This window comes from Lissotriton vulgaris, chromosome 5 (assembly GCF_964263255.1).
Source record: "Lissotriton vulgaris chromosome 5, aLisVul1.2, whole genome shotgun sequence".
NCBI lineage: Eukaryota > Metazoa > Chordata > Amphibia > Caudata > Salamandridae > Lissotriton > Lissotriton vulgaris.
In genome coordinates this window covers 406253016-406272743 of record NC_141693.1, presented here as the reverse complement: position 1 = coordinate 406272743, position 19728 = coordinate 406253016, and the positions used below count along the sequence as shown (strand labels likewise).

Genomic DNA, 19728 nt, shown 5'->3' with positions numbered 1-19728 from the left:
GTTACATCATCCTGAAACCGGTAAAGAAGTGACTCTACATTACAATGGGGATTGCAACTCTAAAAATGTAATCTACTACATAAAATGTCCGTGTGTGAAAATATACACAGGAAAAACAGAGAGGAAACTAAAAACAAGGATATCCGAACACAAGAGCACAATAAGAAATAAAAACGTAAAAAGTAATCTAGCCAAACATTGGAATGAAAACAACCACAGCATAGCCCAAATCAGGTTTTCCATACTAGAGGTTGTAAAACCATACGAGGGGGTAGATCTAACCAGATCCCTCCTCCAAAGGGAGATTCACTGGATAAAATATCTAGTTACACAAGCACCAAAGGGTTTAAATGAGAAAATGGACTTATGTTTTTTATGAGACTTCTTTCACCCAGATACTGTATGAGAATGATGTCTGCACTCAGTAAAAAAGTTTGACCTATTGTTATTTAGGTGGTAACATTTTTTCTCATTTGTATCTGTCTCTTCAAACTTTCTATCTATGCCATCACTTTCTTGTTTCTCCACTATACACTTTTTTCGTGTTCAGTTAACCTTCTCTAAGATGGCGCCCGCTTTTTTCTGCATACCGCTGTCCGTTTTCAGTGTTGAGTATTTTCACATCATAGTAAAGGGTCATGCGCGGTTGTTTCACGCAGTCGGCTGTATACACAGTTAGAGTTACCCGAACACGCAGGAGAAAGGGACCCGGTATCTGAACTTAGTTGTTGCTTGTGAGGTGAGCACCCGGTTCAACTGCTAAACAGTTGTTTGATTTGGTAGATCAGTGGTTTAGGGTCGCGGAACCCAATGGTGAGCGCATTTGTTTTGGTACATTCACAGGAGGAGAGCGAGGACCGGGTGTTCAGGAGTATCTTGTTTAAAGTAAAGAAAAGAGTCTGGTCAAGGTAAGAGAGAGTCCCCGAGAACCCTGACAATTAGCAGTGCCATGACACCCTTGAAGCGTTCCTTTCAGTTGTTTTCAGAGTCCGTTTTTTTTAGTCCGTTTATCATTTACTTTCTTACAGCATAGGACCCCCCTGTTCCATTGTGACTTAAGTGAGTTCGGTTTCTCTTGTCATTTTCACACACACTGCGGTGTAGGTGAAGGGTATTTTGAGTAAGCAATGTTACCACTACATTTTTGCAATGATTTGTACTATATTGAAGAGAGTGAGGTTCTGTATAGTTTGACGAGTTATTAATTAAGAATCATATTCAGTTTACAGGCCCCCGACGAAGAGCTCATTCGAGCTCGAAATGCATTGGGCATAAAAGACAAATCGCCAAAATCCAGATTTGGATCATCTTATGTTTAGATCTTTTGTTAAAATGGGACAATATTTCTGATTATTATTGTAAAATGTGATTATTTATTTCTTGTTGAAATATGTGGATAAATACATTCATTTTGAAACTCAATAAGTGTTAAAGTATTTATAAAAGCGCAGCGGTGTTCCGCAAAAAGCAACAGTGCGCAGAGGTTAAGTGTTGCACACACTTAAGATAAGGTTCACAGAGTCAGGCACGGTTAGGACATACGTGCCACCTCAGCAGCACGCTTGGAGTATATTAGATGAAAGTCCAAACGAGTTGAAATTTTCTGAGTAAAGAAACTGAGTGCTCCTCTCACCTTTATTTCAATGCAGGATACTATACCATTTGTTTTTGTAAACTATGCAACTCACGTTCAACACAGATTTGCTTCCATAAACCTCTAGATAGAGCAATATAAAATCAAGAGGGACATTTTAAAATCCAATGTACGCTGCAATTTCTCTACTGGAATACCTCGATTCAAAGAAAACAAATCAATTGGTTTAACATCAAAAATACAGCATCACTTTGGAAAGCCATTGAAATCTTTTAGGCAGACCAGGCGGCTCATTAGCACCAATGTCAATTAGCATTCAAATAATGTGCTAGAAGGCTACATTCCATGAAATACGCTGGCAATGGCTTAGTACAGAGCCAATGTGCAGCAACACCAGATAAATTTCAAGGAGGGGCAGGCAGTCACATATTTGATGTTCTTGCAGAACATGCCAACAAAATGCTGTAGAGGGAGCATATCTATCTAGGAACATTACATTTCAGATTTGAAATTCTTACTACAAAAATGCTGAGAGCTTAAGATATTACGTTAAAGTCTCATGGAATTAATTTAAACTGTACACTTAACTGAAAAGCCATTACTACATGTATGCAATCCAAATAAAATTTTATTACGCAAGTAGTTGCAGAAGGGAACACCACCACATTTGGCCACTTCGTTCAAGTAAAACAAGTCCTTAATGCTCAGGTTACTTACCCTCGCCAATTTTCTCTATCTTAGCATAGTCATCCATGGTTACAGTAGACTATAAACCTGAAAAAAGAAAACAAAATCTAATGTAACAGTGCCATAACAGAGGTTGTCACTTGTGAACATATTAACCAAATAACAATGATAAACATTTCAGGCGTCAAGTAGATGTGATACAAGTTGAAACTCCTAGTAGCTCACAATTGGAGTGAAAACCAAAATGGTAACTTCACTGATGCTTGTGCCCATAACACCACAAAAAGCTGAATCAGCAAAAATAAAAGTTCTGTGGCATTACAATTTTGCCATTTTGGTAACATCAGAGGACCACGTCCACCATCATGGTAGTGTAAATGCTTGACACAAAGAAAATTGACTATAGGAGGTGTGGAATCCAATACCTCACTGCACCAAGGACTGTCTGGCTACACACTCTTCTCCCCCCCCAACCCCCCCTTCCAGTGGGTGTGTCCCTAGATTAGTCGTGGGACAAGATTCAGATTGGAAACCACTTCATCTTCAACAGTCTGGGCACTCTTCAACAATGCAACTGGGAAGACTCCTGCTGCTCCTGTTCCAGTCATTCTGCCAGTCTTTCTGCATCGTCTGTGCTCCATATAGGTTCCTCACAAGGCCTTTGGACATCCGAGCCCCCTGAAGGAATCTCCCTTCAAGTGAAGGGGTCAATTACCTGAATCTACAGGCACCGCAACCCAGCTGACCGGTCTGCTGTTCCCGAGCTCCGATGGACTCGGAAAGGTTTAGCAACACAGGTGGTGCCTCTACACCGTCTTCCTAGAAAGTTGGAGGACAGTATCTCCTTGTCTAAACGGCTGGAGCAGCACCACTGTGCACTGCATCGACTTGCCGTTGGCAAGGTTGGTTGACTTCAGAGATTTTCAGACTCCAAGACGCTCCAGCCTCAAGCATCTCCTGCAACAATTTTCTTTGCCTGCACCGCATCCTTTGTACCATGGTCCTTAAACCTTTGGTGAGCTGCTAGAGGTTTCTGTGCCTCCGCCCTCTGGGTCCTCTTGAGGATCTTCATTGGCTCCTGTGGGCTCCCCTGGTTGCTCGGGCCAGCTTTGAGTTACCTACTCGTGGTGAGTCACTTGGACCTTGCTGGTCCCGACACTGCACCTCTTTCTCGAACTACGTTGTTTGCTGCTGCCAAGGCTTGATAGTGCTACAGTCTGACACTAACCCCCTGGCTCTTGACATCTGAAGTGGGACAGCTCATGCATGGCTCCTGGTCTGTCAGCTTAGCCCGGTCCATACTGCTGTAACTCCATGGGCACCGTCAACTCTCATGCTTTCCCCACATCGGTTGGTATTAGTCTTCAGTGTCTCCTGGTCACTCCTGAGTGACACTGTCCTCTCTGCTTGCAGGTACCTCTCATTTTGAATACACCTTTGGGTTCCTGCGGACATTTACACCTTCTGCACCAGCAGCATCTTTCTGAAGTCCTCCATTGGGTCGACTGTTTCAGACACTACTTCGCACCTATGCAGCCAGCTTCCCTGGTGTAGACATCCTGGTTTCTGGGGTATCCACAGGTGGGGTGGCTCTCCAACCTTCCATGTTCCACGAGGTTCCTTCAGGGTCTGCTGGGAAGGGTCCTTCTTTCAAACTGCAAGCACGACTTACCCACAGACTTTCAGAGTACACAGTTGTGTTCCCACTCTGCACACTGACTCTGTAGGGTTAATGGTTACTCGCCTTGGATGGTTCCCCAACTCTACGTCTTCGGGGTCCATTGTTGACTTAAGTTGTGGTTTGCATTACACTACTGTAGTATATGGTTTGATTCTCCCCCAACCCACCCCCCCCACCCCTCCACCCCCGGATAATCACTGTGCTACTCAAGTACTCTATTGGCAAAGTATTGTGTGTATTATGCATATATATATCCGGGTAGGAGATAGTGATAGTAAGTGTTAATAAATACCTATTTATGCTGATCAAACAAGCTGATTTACACTCCTGGACTAAGCCTGAAGTTTGCTCTCCACAGCTACTTCTTAGAGCTTTCTAAGGTTGTCAGAGACCACTAAAATCACCATAGGGGTTGCCTGGATTAGTGCAGGGTGCTACAATTACATAACTGAGTACCATATACTAAGTCAGCCTCCTACTATACACAGTACAAATGTTATAGAACTTCAGTTCTAAATCTTTTACCCACTGCTTTGAATTCTGTCAGGACTGGAGGTGAGGATTATGCTGTACCTTCAGCCATGTTAACAAAATACTTATTTTCCCATAAAACATGCAAAGTAGTAAAAATAAAATGTCCAATTAACTGTGACATAGACCCCCCCAGGATAGTCGGTGTCTGTTGCCTCTTTCTTTACTGCCCCTGCAGCAGAGATTAGTCAGTTCAGCCTCTGGGCCACTTTTATATCACTAAAAAGAGGAAGAGGTGTGGCGCCGCGGCTAGGGCGACTGACTCCGGAATCGGGGGTTGTTGGTTCGATCCCCAGCACCAGCGGCAGATTAGCCTAGCACCATGCGACTCTGGGCAATAGCTTGCTTAATCTTTCCGACCGCCCCAGCGCCTAGAGACCCTTACGGGTGATGGTGCGTTTTACAAATGTGGATTATTATTATTTGATTTTCTCATTTTGTATGCTTAATTGCCAACTGCTTTAGTTACTGTTTTCCCTGACAGCACAGCTGTGGGAACGCTTCTCATTCTGCAGCTGCTGTTTTCTCGGCTGATTGCACACTTTGGCACTGGGGGCTAACGCTGTGTGGTCCTCCTGCAGCCCGAGGACCCGCAGTGTGTACGCATACATTGGGTCTCACCTGAGCCGGAACACTATTCCTGCTGCGCCCCCCTCCTCCGAGGCACATCAGAGGCAGCACAGCTGACCAGGTGCTCTGTAGCATTTTCACTGTTACTCCATAAGCCTGGAGCATTAAGCACCTATTTTGGGTTCGTACCTGTAATGCCTTAGCTCTTGCAAGGTTTCTTTCTCACTGTACACCTGCCCAGGCTTAAAAACATTACCCTCAAATAGGTTTGTCCCTAATAAACTCCTCCACCCCAGGTCAGTGAAATGGTTCCCAGCAGCCATACATTGCAAGGCACCTCAAGCCTCTAGATAGGGAGGGCCGCAACTACCTTTGGACAGAATTCCCTCACCCATCTCTAGGTCATAAGTAGCACGGACCCCAGACTGGCCACCGTATGGCCCCCTTCCTAGGAAAGTACATTTCTAACCAAATTAGTGTATGGATAGGTCCTGGCGGGCTTGCCAGGACAAGTTTCTTGATCTTATCAGACAACTTGCCAGCATTTTGGACAAGGCTGAGGACACAAAAGAGGCTGGAACCCTGATCCCCCCAGATGTACTGTCAGGGTGGGCGCTGAGAGCCATTATCTGGTTGGGTGAACTAAATTGTGCCATCTTGACTGAAAAGCACTGCTCACGCTTCAAAGATGGACCCCAAACTTGAGGGGGGGAATCCTGACACCTTGGAAGCTGGGCTAAATTCGAAAACTTCTATCCCACTAGAGCAGTGGTTCCCAAACGTTTGACTCCTGAGGACCCCCATTGAGTCACCACTGGAAGCCGGGGACCCCCAAGCAATTTGTATGAGTTAAATTTTAAACGTTAAAACAGTAATAAAAAAAAAATACACACGTGTGCACACAAACCAAATACTCAAAGTACTAAGGATTTTGGGGCCAGATGTACGACCATTTCTTTTAGCGCCTCGCAATTGGCGACACATTGCGAGTGGCAAATTGCGAGTTGCTAAATGAAATGTACAACAGTGTGTTTAACACTGTTTGGGATTCCCAATGGGGTCGCAAATTGCGAGGTTCATTGATATTAATCAGCCTCTCGCAATTTGCGAGCCCATTGGGAATGCCAGCCCTCCCAGTGATGGTGGCCTGCTGGGCTTTGCAGGCCACCATGTCTCGGACTGCTTTTAAATTAAGCAGTTTAAAAAAAAAATGCAGCCCGTTTACCATGCATTTAAAAAAAAAGAAAAATGAAACGTTTTCGTTTCATTTTCTAAGGGCAGGCAGAGGTCCCTGGGACCACTGCCTGCCCTTAAAAAAAATTTTGGAATGCATTTGCAAAGGGGAAGGGGTCCCCTGGGGACCCCTTCCCATTTGCGAATGCATTACCATCTACTGGAAGTAGGTGGTAATTGTGACTGTTTTGTGACTCGCGAAATAGGCTATGTACATGGCCTAATAGGTTTTTGCATGCGCAAACGGGTTCGCGAACCCGTTCGCGCATATAAACACAGATCGCTCATCTGACCCATAGTATTTTATATTGAAGTAATAGCCCCTCTGTCACATGTATTTCATTTCTTTTATAGCATCTCTCATACCATTGTAAATCAGTGTGTATATAAAATGTTTAAAGAGTGCTTGGTCTGGAAAAGCACAAACTCAGGATTCAGAACAGAACACAGTGGCTAGCATTGACTTTAACATTAAAAATGTATTTCCACCCAAATATATCTTTTTAGCAGCATCAGGATAATGAATAACTGGGACAAAATATAAGTTACTAACTGGTACCATGCAGTTTGCAAGCAGCTCTTTGATGTCAGTTTATAGGTCCCTCTGCTAGATTACGATTGTCACTTATGAAGTGCCCAGTAACAAAAGAATCTCTGTGACAAAAGCAGTAACCACGAACCTAGGCACATAAAACTGCTTTTTAAGATACATGTTACACGTTCTTTGCAGTAGGCACATTAACCCTCTGTGCTACATTAGTTAAATCAAAGCTGCCACTGAACAAAACTCTCCTTGCTCTCCAGCAGGTACATTAATCACTGGCATTCTCTTGACACTTATTGTTGCTGGAAAGCTGCTAATTATACAAGAAAGGTTTCTGTGCTTTTAAAATTGTTGCCTACGGACCCCCTGGAAATGTGTCACGGACCCCTGGGGGTCCGCGGACCACAGTTTGGGAAACACTGCACTAGAGGATAACCAACACCAGGGTTCAAGAGGCAGCCGCAGAGGCAATGGCAACCACGGCTTCAATCAAGGTGAGCGTTCATCTTTTCCCACAGCAGCGCCTGAGCGCCTGTTGAAACTTGTTAGCAACTGGGCGGCGCACACTGCCAACTCTTGGGTACTCCAAACCATGCAGGGGTTCCATAAGGGAACCTCCCCTCTAATTGCCTTCTCCGAATCAGGCGCCAAGTTGGCCAGACCCCCCCGCCCCCCCCCCCCCCGGATATAGCGGCATGGATTAGCAATTTTAGCGACAAAGGAAATTTAGCGGCATTTTTGCTGCACTTTATTTTACTCAATCATTCATTTTCAGCCTTAAATCCTGGAGGGTCTTACAGGGCATTACACAAGCGAGGGGGGCGGGCGTTGGTTGGGGGTAGGCAGCGCCTAGGACTGGGCCTTGTGGTATCCGCCAGTGGCACCACAGCATTGTTCAGACGGCATGTGCAGTCTACCGTAGAATTGTGTGCTGTAAATAGTGGTTTACCAACTCTTTTTAGAGAGGCTTAGAACTAGGGACCTCCATTAAGGGGTGGTGTGAAAACACCCCAGGACATCAGAGCGCCAGCCTCTCCAAGTTTTTTTGGGGGGGGTGAGAGGGGGGGGGGCTATGTGACGGATTTAGGATTTAAAGAAGTATACTTTTTGGGGTTGTCTACTCTGGCATTTTCCACATCAATTCAAAAGCCTTTATTTATGATGTGGCTGCTGTTGGGATTCCTTTCCGCTGCCACTGGAGGGCAGAAGGTTCACACTAAATCGGTATCTTTAGAACGTTTGTAGATGCAGCGTCATGTCGTCTAACCTTAATCCAAGACTGTGCATTTCTATTCACCCATGTGTAGTTTATTCTTCCAGTGTATTAAAGGAAATGTAAATACGTGGTAAATACTTTTGTAAAAGTTTTGGAATGGCGAAAACCTGGAGGGTCTGTTTGTCGAGTAATTCAACTACCTCTGCATCTACCAAAGGTGCCACGGTGCAGGCATCTCATCCTGCAGGTTTTCTCAGCAACCTTTTTCTAGGTGGACAAGAGGGGTGGCAGCCAATGGCCAGTTCTCAACCTGAAAGAATTCAACAAGTGGATGTATTTCCAGTACTTAAGATTGAAGGGATCCACCTGAGGGCTGGATGGTGTGTCTCTACCTCGAGGACACTTACCTGACCATCCAGACTTTTTCCTAGGCACTGGTTTCTTCCAGTTTCAATGGTGGGGCAGACTTTAGAGCTCCCTCTCCACTGTGGCGTTTTAACAAGGTCATCTGCCCGGTGGTGGAATTCCTAAGGGCTCGGGTACTGGCCTCAGTCTACTTACACGTCCTTTCTGATGGAACAGTGATCCTGGACCCTCTCCAAGCATCTGCAGATGGCAGTCGATCTCTTGGAACTCATGATTAATCAACTAACAGAAGTCAGACCTCACTCCCTCTTAATCTCTGGTGTTTCTGGGCTTTGTAGTAACTTGGTGCGGGCTATGCTCAGTCTTCCTTCCCGGAAACTGAACAAAATCTGGCACGAGTTGCATCGCATGGTAGTCTCAGGTGGCCCCCTTATCAGCGGGAGCACGGGAGAAAATCCAGTGGTGGCTGGCCCACAGATCCATGGTAGCGATATTTAGCTCGCTTCCGGACCTTGTCATCAAATCAGACACCAGGGGCAAGGGCTGGTTTGCAAAATTTGGGGAATTCTCCACCGGAAGGTGGTCCTCTCACAATTTCTGCACAACAGCCGAGAAAATTTGGTATGTTCCTACTCAGTCTGGTGGTGGACCAAGCGAAATTCTGCGTCCTTCTCAAAAAGGACAATGTAGTAACTGTAGCTACATAAATCTAGGTGGTATGCACTCCTAAACCCTCTCGGACCTGGCCATACACTTTGGGGACTATTGTCTCATGTATCAAGTGTCCGTAATGGCAGATCACCACCTGGGAACATCCAACCAAGTGTCCGACTGGCACTCGCGTCACTTGAAAAATGCAAGCCTCTGGCCCTTGCACTCAGTCGTAAAGTACCTACAGGTAAAATGGACCACAATATTCCCAGATACTTGTGCTGGATCCTGAAGGATCCAGTCACAGGTGCTTTTCTACAGAACTTGCGTCAGAACTAGCACAGGGGGTGCCCCCTCTGCCTCATTTTGCCATAATAATGCATCTATTGACCCAGATAAGACAAGAGGCAGAGATGGCGTTAGTGATCATGATTTGGATTCTGTAACTTTCTTGGGATTTTTCAATCCTTCTATCCCTCTTTCCGGACCTCCTCCGGGATCCAGAGGGGAATCACCACTGTCTGGTCCTGGAGGGGTCCATACTTCTTATGGCATGGAGGATTACAGGATCGTTAGAAAGTCCTGGGGCTTTTGAGCCATGATGCGTCCTTGCTCTTTAAGACATGCGTCAACAGTACAGCGAAGAGGTATAAACCGTCATGGACTCAATGGTTGGGTTGGTGTTGCAGTCTCCTTGTTTTACCCCTACCTAGAGTGTGTGATGCGATTATATATATTACTCCCAACTCCCATTATATTAGATGTATGGTCTGTGTCACCTGAACCTAGTGATATCTTTCCTCACACTTTGAAAAATAGATACAGGTTTCCATTTTTTCTCCTTTTGAATGTCTAACTGTGTGGGGGCCTGATGTTGACCCACAATTCTGTTTCTTTGCGTTTTAATTTGGCCCATCGTTCTTGCCTCTCGTCTTTTTTCTTGATTGTCTCTTGGACATACGGGAGGAGTGGTCTTGGAAGGGGACGTGAGAACATTATGCTAAGGATGAGCACATGTTGGCTACTGTGCCCCCTGGCTTCTTATCTACTTCACCAACTAGGACTACGTTACCCAGAATACCCTCACGTAACGCGCGGTACGTGATTACGTCATACGAGACGTCACGTGGGGGGGGGGGGGGGGGGGGGGGCGCGACAGAATCACTGGTAACGTTGGAGTCAGACGTTAAGCAGAACAACCAGAGCCGCTATTGACCACGCAGCGAACCGGAAGCAGGCAGTGTTGTGAGGTTTTTCCCTCGGAACAGTAAGGACCCTGCAAGGGAGTTGCCTATACTTTTACCAGTATATTTCGGCTCGTATCCACGGGCTTGCTTTTATTTCACATCGCATCTTATGACTTGTTAATTTGACAATGAGATGTCTGTGGAAGGGGCTGATTTACTAATTGTTCATGATCTTTTGTGATCTATATGTATTAGTCTCGTCCCTTGGGTTATAGGTTGTGTTCTTGGGACACCTCCCTGAAGGGCGCCATGTCGAGTTTACAACTAGAATAAACTCAGCGAGTACATGAACGGGAGTAGTAATATGTCTCAGACGCTTGTGGGATACATATACTCTTTGGCAGTTGAGACCGGTTGAAAGAGCGTTTTAACTCAGGGAGATGTCAATGCAATCCAACACCTAACCTTTCGAGGAAAGTGAGATCTGCTAAGCTGGTTCCCCTTTTAGGTTTGGTTTTCTGCGAAAGGGTCTCCGATGTGAGAGCCCTCTGTTACCGGTAGAGTATTTACCCTAGACAGGGTTACTTTCCATATCTCCAGACGTATGAAATGCAATTGATATGTGAATTTGTAAACTACCTTTCCAGATTCACCTAAATTATGTGGGGTACGGTGTATTAAGAGCAACGAGACAATGACTGCAGAAATTCAGCAACATGGTGATAGGCAACTTCTGATTGCACCTTGGTAGCAGTATACAGCAGGTTTGATGGGCTATGCAAGAGATTGGCATTGACCCGAAGATGTTTACTGCTCGTTTGGTTAGGCTTTAAAGACGTTCTGGGGGGGGGGGGGGGGCGGGTTGCCTGGAGAATATACTCCATGCAGACCTTTTCAGATTCTACTTTAAAAAGATTTTATTTTAAGCCAGTCCCTTGCATTTCTTCGCTGGTTGTGGGAAAGCTTTAACCCAGCAGAATCCTCACCCCTGGTCCCAAAATAGAATGAAAAATTTCCTAGCTGTCGTAATGGAAAGTTTACTTCTAAAAAAAAAAAAAAAAAACAAAACAAAAGGGGGGACACAGAGGCGAGGATTAGACCACCCGGCTTACATTCAGAACACCTCCGCCAGACTCCTCTTCAATATCCCCTGCCGAAGCCACATCACCACCCACCTAAGAGACCTCCACTGGCTCCCAATCAAAAAAGAATCACCTTCAAGCTCCTCACACACATACAAAGCCGTACACGCCATGGGTTCCAACAGAAGTAACAGGTCCAGGGGTCCCGGGTCTAGGTAATAATTCCTAAAAAATAATTGCAAGCGTTGTAGGAACTGTGATCGAAGCTCTGGACCATGACAGCTTCGCAAAAACAAGTAAGGTTATGTAAGCATATGTTCCTTCCTTTTAGATGGATGATTATTCAGCAAGGATGAATACTTATTGACCAAGTGTTTTGCTGATAAACTGTTATTCCATATTTTGTCCATTCTTCACTTAGTCCATTTCACTCTTGTTTGTAAGTTTTTATTGAACAGAGCAAAGACAGCAGACGTGTTTCACCCTATGTGGCGAATAACGGCAGGGCTTTCGCAAGGCTAAAATAATTTTTTACATCAATCTTTTACTCAGGTTGCTATGATAAACATTTCAGTACAAAGGATGAACATCCAGTTTTTTTAATGAGAAAGTCTTCAATAGTCCTCGGGTTAATCAGTTGTTTACAAGAGTCCCCTTATGCCCTACACGACAAAGGGACCTGCTGATCTCAAGCACCGCCTCACATTCCACGCACCCACCTGAGACCTCTGGTCCGTTAATCTGGCCTTGGCCACCGTTCCATACATCTGCAAGGCCACAGCTGGAGGAAGGTCCTTCTCCTACCTCGCAGCAAAGACCTGCAACACCCTGCCTCTCCACCTCAGGCAATCACAGTAACTGCCTCAATTCAGGAAGGACCTCAAGACCTGGCTCTTCGACTGAACCATATTGCCTTCGGCAGATCAGCAGCCCACCTCAAGCCCCTTCTATGAAAAGAGGGGGGGGGGGGGGTGTTGCGCCTTACAAGTCACCTGATTAAATGATTCTTTCTGCTACCATTGTGTTCCGCTATAGACTGATGAAGTAAGTCTTATTTTGCGCCAAGCTTTGTGTACTGTTTGAGGTTACCAGTACAGTTTAATTACGTACGTTTATACCCCTTCGGGATCAGATAGGTCAAAGCAAGACTGGATGTTTCTATGTATCGTCACAGGAAGAGAGAAGGAAGCAACAGAGAAAGACTTTTGTGGGGTCTGACACTGGATTGAATACTTTTTTTGATGACTTCCCAGGTTATGTGAAATAAAGTCTTGTTATTAATGTGGCTGCTGATATACAAAGTGAAGAAAGTAAATCATAAACTTCACCCCAGTGTCATTAATGGAAATGTAACTTTCCGTCACGATAGTCTTAATGAAAAATCTCCTAGCTAACAAACTTATATAAGCAATTGGGGGGGGGGGGGATGGGAGACTACTCAATTAAACAGATTCCCAAGATTGGCTTATCACATTGGTGACTGATCTAAGCAAAGCACAAATGCCACAGTTATGCCTTGGACCTCTCCAAGTGGCACCGAGACAAAATGAAGTCTCCCCATAGCTGTGTAGGTGGACAAACATGGGTTTTGGTGTGGGGGAGGGGGGGCGAAATGGATGTCACTTTATGTATCCATTTTCCTCCCCACCATCAAATAGCACAGTAAAATATTGCAGGCCAGCGGCTACGCAGTCCGATATTTAGACTCGCCTCCAAGGAGCTCCAGCATATTACCAAAAAAGTGTGGCACTAAAACCAGCTTCTCCAACAACTAGCTCTACAGCAACCAGTCATTAGCTCTTCTATGTGCATCCCATGCATTCTCAATAGGAGCTTTTTGCTTGGTTAAATTAACATGTATGACTAAATTGTGTATTTCAAGACAAACATGATTATTATGAGAACTCAAACTGATGCTTGGAGAAAAATTGCTGACTTTTCAAAGTATATTTAAAGGTGATGTTTGAGGGATAAATCAGGTGCAAAGTTATTACTAATAGGATTACTTTTTTGCCAAGTGACTCAACAGCTGTATCTTGTATGAATTACCCACATACAGGCATTCCAAATTGACAAAGCTTTTTTACATTACTGCTGCCAACACTCCTGATGCACGGAGGAGTTGCTGCTGGTAATCTTGTAAATGTGACATCAGACAAGATTACATTAGTAAGCACCATGTCCAACACTAAAAATACTGGCAGATTGGTATGTTTAACATAAGTAGCTCTTTTTACACAAAACATTGGAGGGTTGGAGTCCCTGCCCTAAAACAATTCCCTTCTTTTAAGAGAACACTGGGAATTCCTTTTTACCCTTATAAACTGTAATCCCCGATTGAGAAGGAGATGTATCCTAATTCATGTCACTGGAATTGTAATGATAAATCCTCTTTACAGGTAAAGAGGACTTCCACTATCTTTTGCAAAATGCCAATTTTAGAAAGATTTATGCAACAGGGCAACCCAATCTCCCTTCAAAGTGGACATACAATGTACAAATAGTGTTCCTGGAGGAATTATTTGTACTTAAATCAATATATTGGTCAATACAATGATCATCAAAAAAACTATTATCCCATAAACTGCGAACTGTTGTAAACAGATATGCATCAAGTTATAATACATACTTAAAAAGAAAAATGCTGTACAAAATAAGCAAACACAAACGGCAATTCAGCAACACTAGAGCCTCCCACACGGTCCCTACAACTTACACAATATACATCCAATCCTATGATCTGGGAAGCGCAATGTCCTCTTAACTATTTAGGTTTATACATCCACAGTCTCATGTAGTTGATCCTTTTGTTTCAAATATTGAGATGTAATGGTGCACCTTATGATGTAAAACAGGACTAACGGTCAGTCAACGTTTAAATCTAGAGGGGGCCAAAAATTTCCATTAGACCTTCAGGACTTAAAGTAAGCAAGGAACACCACCTACAAAATACTGACAAACAACAAAAACAGTCTCAAAGAAAGAAAACAATACAAACTACTGGGTGCATCGCTTGTCCACAATCTACTACAATGCTTAAATGTGTAGCTCCCAAGACATGCTATCAATAATCCAAAAGAGGTGTGTTCAGACCAACACCCAACTGGTGGGAATACACCCAAGAGAACTGAAGCAATCATACACAGTAAAAGTGCCATAAACATGCACTAACTGAAAAGGTCGGTGGTACGCAGAGACCCAACATTAACTCCTGGGTGTGGAAAACAACTAGAAAGGATGCTGTTATCTTTCAACAAAAAAAAAAGGGGGGGGGGGGTTGGAGAACTTGCACTTGGTTCAAACTCACATCTTAAGACGGTAAGTAAAACACCTGGCAGCCTCAGATCCAACAATATCTTAACAAACGCAGCCAATGTAAGCAGATAACTCAATCTGCAAAGGGGGAACATTATTGGTTTAGTCAAAAAAACTGTATATTACCACATATCGCCAGACAGTCCGCATGTAGCACATATTCGTAAGACTCACTAATGCACCACAGTGGAGGCGCCCATGTATCCCCTGTTAGCATGTTCAAAACTCAGCTGTTAGAGGGCACACTAAGAGCACACACATAATAAAAACACACCCCTTACTGGTCACTCGATACAATCAAACAAGCGGGGCCATCTTGAAATGGATCCAATACCATATAAAAACAGGATTTTACAGTGCGGTGAAGTAAGCGTATTCATCAGCCTCCAATTTACAAAGTCACAGTAACACAAACAATGCCCTCAACCGCAGTCTTATAAAATGAAGGTAGGTGGGCGGTTAAAATGTCATCATATGCAGTAGTCAGGCCACTTATTGATCACAAGGTTTGTTCAACTACGCAGGGGCAATTTTTGAACGGAATACAAATCCTTCTGAGAGGGTATTTGTAACGGACTGTGCCATTTTATATGGTTTATAACTGCTTTCTTGGACCACTGTTGTGTATGGAAGGGAACAGTCAACCTTGGATTCACCACATAATCTATCCAGTGGACCATGTGTTAGCCGGTCTATTAGTATTTAATTTGCTCACTCCCGTTTGCTGCAACAGAGCTGGATTGTTAGTCTGCCTTTACTTCCTGTGTGCCTCAGGACCGCCGCCATTTTGAGCAGGTCGGCGCTCCAGAGTCACACTTACTCTGCACACAGACCTTTAAAAGCAGCTGCAGGGTGAGGACGTGCGACGTGGACTAAGGAAAATCAGGACCCTGGCCTGTTTTTCTCCAACCCTCATACAACCCGGTCTTAGGGCTATGTGGATTTAAATATGGCAAGGAAATTATCCTCCATACACTATTACAAATGTATACAGCCAGCACCAATCTCTGACTCTCCCTGGAGCTGCAACCAAAGTTTTCCACTCCTCGAGGGTCCCGTTTCATACGGGGACTAGAAATCCTCCTGCTTAACCCCGGCAGGTTTGCAAAGACTTGAGGAAAACCCACCTTTAACAACTTTCCCCTTTAGCCTGCTTAGCACACCTTCCAATCAGAACAGCTCCCTTGGATTTCCCGCTCTGACAGTTCTATGAAATTGCTTCTTTACAGAAACCTGGCTTTGTGCTTCTGCCATCCCAAGCATCTCATTAGCCATAGCACTATTCCCTGGTCAGATCTCACATAATGTCCGGGGCATTGCCATTGCCTTACAACTCCTTTAAGGTTGAGCTTCAATCAATCACAGAATTTATATAGCGCACTGCTCACCCGGTAGGGTCTCAAGGCGCTGGGGGGAGGGGTCCGTTACTGCTCGAAAATCCAGCTCTTGAGTTGCTTCCTGAAGGAGAGATGGTCCTGGGTCAGCCGAAGATAGATGGGGAGCGAGTTCCATGTCTTGGCTGCCAGGTAGAAGGATCTTCCTCCGGCGGTGGCTTCGCGAATGCGTGGTAGGGCGGCGAGGGAGAGGCTGGTTGATCGTAGCTGGCGGGTGGGAGTGTAGAAAGTCAGGCGGTTGTGGAGGTATTTGGGGCCTAGGTCGTGGAGAGCCTTGTGTGCGTGGTTGAGGAGTCTGAACGTGATCCTCTTGAAGACGGGGAGCCATTGCAGGTCTTTCAGTTGGCCGGAGATGTGGTTGTGTCGGGGGATGTCCAGGACGAGTCGTGCGGAGGCGTTCTGTATGCGCTGGAGTCTTTTCTGAAATTTGGCTGTGGTTCCGGCGTAGAGGGTGTTTCCGTAGTCCAGACGGCTGTTGACGAGTGCCTGGGTGACTGGTTTCGGCGGGGATCTATCAGAAGATCTTAAGGAGCACGCGCACGGTGTTGAAGCAAGATGATGTGACTGTGTTAACTGGTCATCGAGAGGTCAGCCCGGAAATATTTCCTAGCAGTTTTTAATTGAGAAAGTAGCGAACTTCAGTAAAGAGCTCTATAAAGCATTAAATAACTTTGTGAAAACTCATGCTTCGGTATCCACCATCGTGGCCTCCCAGGATTTATGTAATAATTTTAACTTTTAAAAAAGGCAACTAAATGCAAGTCAATTTACGAGAATGTCAGCTATCCCCGATTGCTCTCAGAACAATTTCAATTTAAACCACCCTCATCCTAAGATCATGGGCAGCCTGAGCGAATTCACACTCTGCTCTGGTGTACGATATTCAATCCCAGCCAAAGTCTGGCTCACCTCTGGACCCCTGCCTCCCAGAATAGCAGCTAGTTTAGCAACCTGTCTAGCACCTGAAGTAGAAGATCTAGACAATCTCTCTGACTACAGCCAATGTGCCCAAGGAATAGAAGCACACATTAGTATATCTACTGCTTAAAAAATATCAAATCTACAGCATTTCATAATGTTTTCCCAAACTATCTACAGATTTTGCCGTTACCTTTATTAATAAGCCTTTTCAGAGATTTAGCAAGTAAACAACTTTTTGCCTCTCTTAAGGAAACCCACATCCCGGACTCTTTGCAATCTGGCTTCAGGGAGCCCCACAGCACAGAGTGCAATGTTGGCTGTGGCCGATATCCGGCTCTCTAGATACAGGTACCCCAATTATGCTGATGACAGTCGGCAGCATTTCACTCGGTCTCACATTCCATTCATGAATCTAGGCCACATGGAAAGGCGTTACATTGGCTCTAAGATTTCCTTACAAATAGAACGCAACAAGGCTGCTTGGACTCCTTCAAGTCACAGCCGATGCAAATGCACAAGGGAACGCACCTGGGCTCGTGCCCAGCACTTTAATATCTACATGGCTGCCGTCAGCTAATCGGCTGCGGGTCGAAGGTCCTCTGGTCAGTTTCCAGATCTTTCTAGGAGAGAGCCGCCGCAATGCAAGGCCGATGTATCACCTCTCCTAGCATACTTTTGGTTTAGACATGTAAAATACATCCTGGTACCTTGTCCTCACTCTCCAGTGTTCTGGTCGAGCAGGAACGGGAGCTGGCGCTGGCGTGGCAACGGCAGCAGCTTTGGAGGTTGTGTTTGGCTCCAGAGCTCGGAGGGAGTGTACGGATGCCACAAGGATCCTGTTGAGAAGGCACGGGATTGGCGCCGAAGCAGGCTTGCTTGCCTGTACTTTCAGGTCCGGTTCATCGGCGGCAGAGCCAGTACTAGCAGTGCAGTGCAGCTACAGGCGAGAGGTGCGAGGAAGGGAAGCTACTTCCCCTGCAATCTCCCCAGGTAAGGCGTGGAGGAAATAGACCGGCCCCATGATTCTGCCAGCAGGACTTGGGTCCTGCTGGCAGGACTTGGGTCAGGCTCTGCCTGGCTCGCTCCAACAGGGACCCATTGTTAAAATGTGTTGTAATCAGCCTACTGCTGCCTATTAAGAGAGCAGCAAGTGGTGGTGGTGGGGGGGGGGGGGGGGGGGAATCCACAGCATATGGAAGAAGGCAAGCAAGTAAAGGGAGAGTCTGTTAATAAAGCTTGCACTCAGAGCCCGGATAGCTCAACTCCCAGATTCCAGTCTCTATAACCAAGATTCCTCTCCACCAGTTAGTGTTACCCCTGCCATTTTCCAAAAGAAGGAAAGGAGGTGAAGTAAGCGAGGGGGTAGGGAGTGTAAAAGGAGGCAAGACGGACCCTTCAGGGGGTAGCAAATGTGGAGGTAAGGGCAAAAATTAAGATAGCCCTGTCCATGAAATCATATTATAAGGTCCTAACTGCCCCCTGTCCCCCATCCATTGGAGTATTTGGTGGAGCGGGCCAATGATCCAACTCAGTCGGGAGATGGATCTGGAGCAATTAGCCTCTTTAGACAGTAGCCCATACCTACCCTGCTCTTAGCCTCTGATAAATTGATAAATCGACAGAAGTTCCACCAGAGAATCTTTGTGGCTCCCAGACCCTTGCCCATCCTGTAGCCCCTCTCTCAAACCGCTTTTCTATTTTGGAGTTGCAAGATAGTGATTACGTCTCCTGTCCAGAGTTATCGCAGGAAGCAAACTCATCCTAGTTTTTTCAACATATCTCCCCCTACGGGTGGGGGGCTGGGGGAGGCTCTATATCTTATTGGCACTTAAAGAAGAGCTAGGGAGTAGATTCACTGTCTCTGAAAACAATCAAAATACAAGCCTCATGTGCTGTATTCGCCCAGAAGCTGGAAGAAGTTTCCCTAAGAACGGATGCGCTTCAGCAAGAGATTCGTAAGATTAAGGGTGCCATGAGCACCTCTTCAGTAGAAATGGCTAAATTAAAGAATCAGAACAAGGAATTGAAGGACGATCTTGAAAACCATTCGAGAAGGAACAATCTGAGATTGATTAATGTTCCCGAAGCTTTAGAAGGTTCAGATCTTAAGGGTTTTGTGATCTCACTACTTAAGGAGACGGTGCAAAAAAAAATTTCTATTGGCGCTGAAAATATTGATTTGGAGCAAGAGATACAAAGGGTACATCATGATTCCTATAAGCGGAACCCAGCGAGACAGAAAAATAGAAAGATCTTTGTCAATTTCCATACTTACACAGTAAAGGAGGCAATACTATCAGCAGCTTGGAAGGGACACTTACATCAAATGGCCTCTCGAAAACCTTTACATTTAACATCAGGTCTGACATTTGCCACAAAACAGCACAGAAACAGTGGGAGATAGGCAAACGAATGGTCGAATTAAATAAACTGGGAGCCTGGGCTCAGTTGAGGTTTCCTGCAAGCCATGTGGAACAAACATACGTACACTTTTCGGTCAGTAGATAAGGCGGATATTCTTATTCAAAAAAAGAAAGGTAGGAGGAGAGATATAAGGGAGGCTGATTTGTTTTTTTCATAATGGGGAAGCTGAGGACTAGAGAGTTAGGGTGTGTAAATGGGTAATGTAGTTTTTAATTGACCCAAGGACTGGACGCCAATTAGGCTATTGCCTAATCGGGAGAGTTCTCCTGGGGGGGGCAGGAAGTTTGGGGTAGCACGGGTGGGGGAGCAGTGTGGAAAAAAATAGCAAAAAA

At 45.2% G+C, this 19728-nt stretch overlaps 1 protein-coding gene across 1 annotated transcript in view; it reads right to left on the bottom strand.

Annotated features, from left to right (window-relative positions):
• The window catches only part of CDK1 (cyclin dependent kinase 1), a 106432-nt gene that overhangs the window by 51056 nt on the left and 35648 nt on the right, over positions 1–19728 (bottom strand). The window contains exon 2 of the mRNA XM_086921769.1: positions 2312–2368. Coding sequence (XP_086777895.1) covers positions 2312–2348 — 37 coding nt within the window. The 5' untranslated portion in view covers positions 2349–2368. The remainder of the gene's footprint in view (positions 1–2311; positions 2369–19728) is intronic.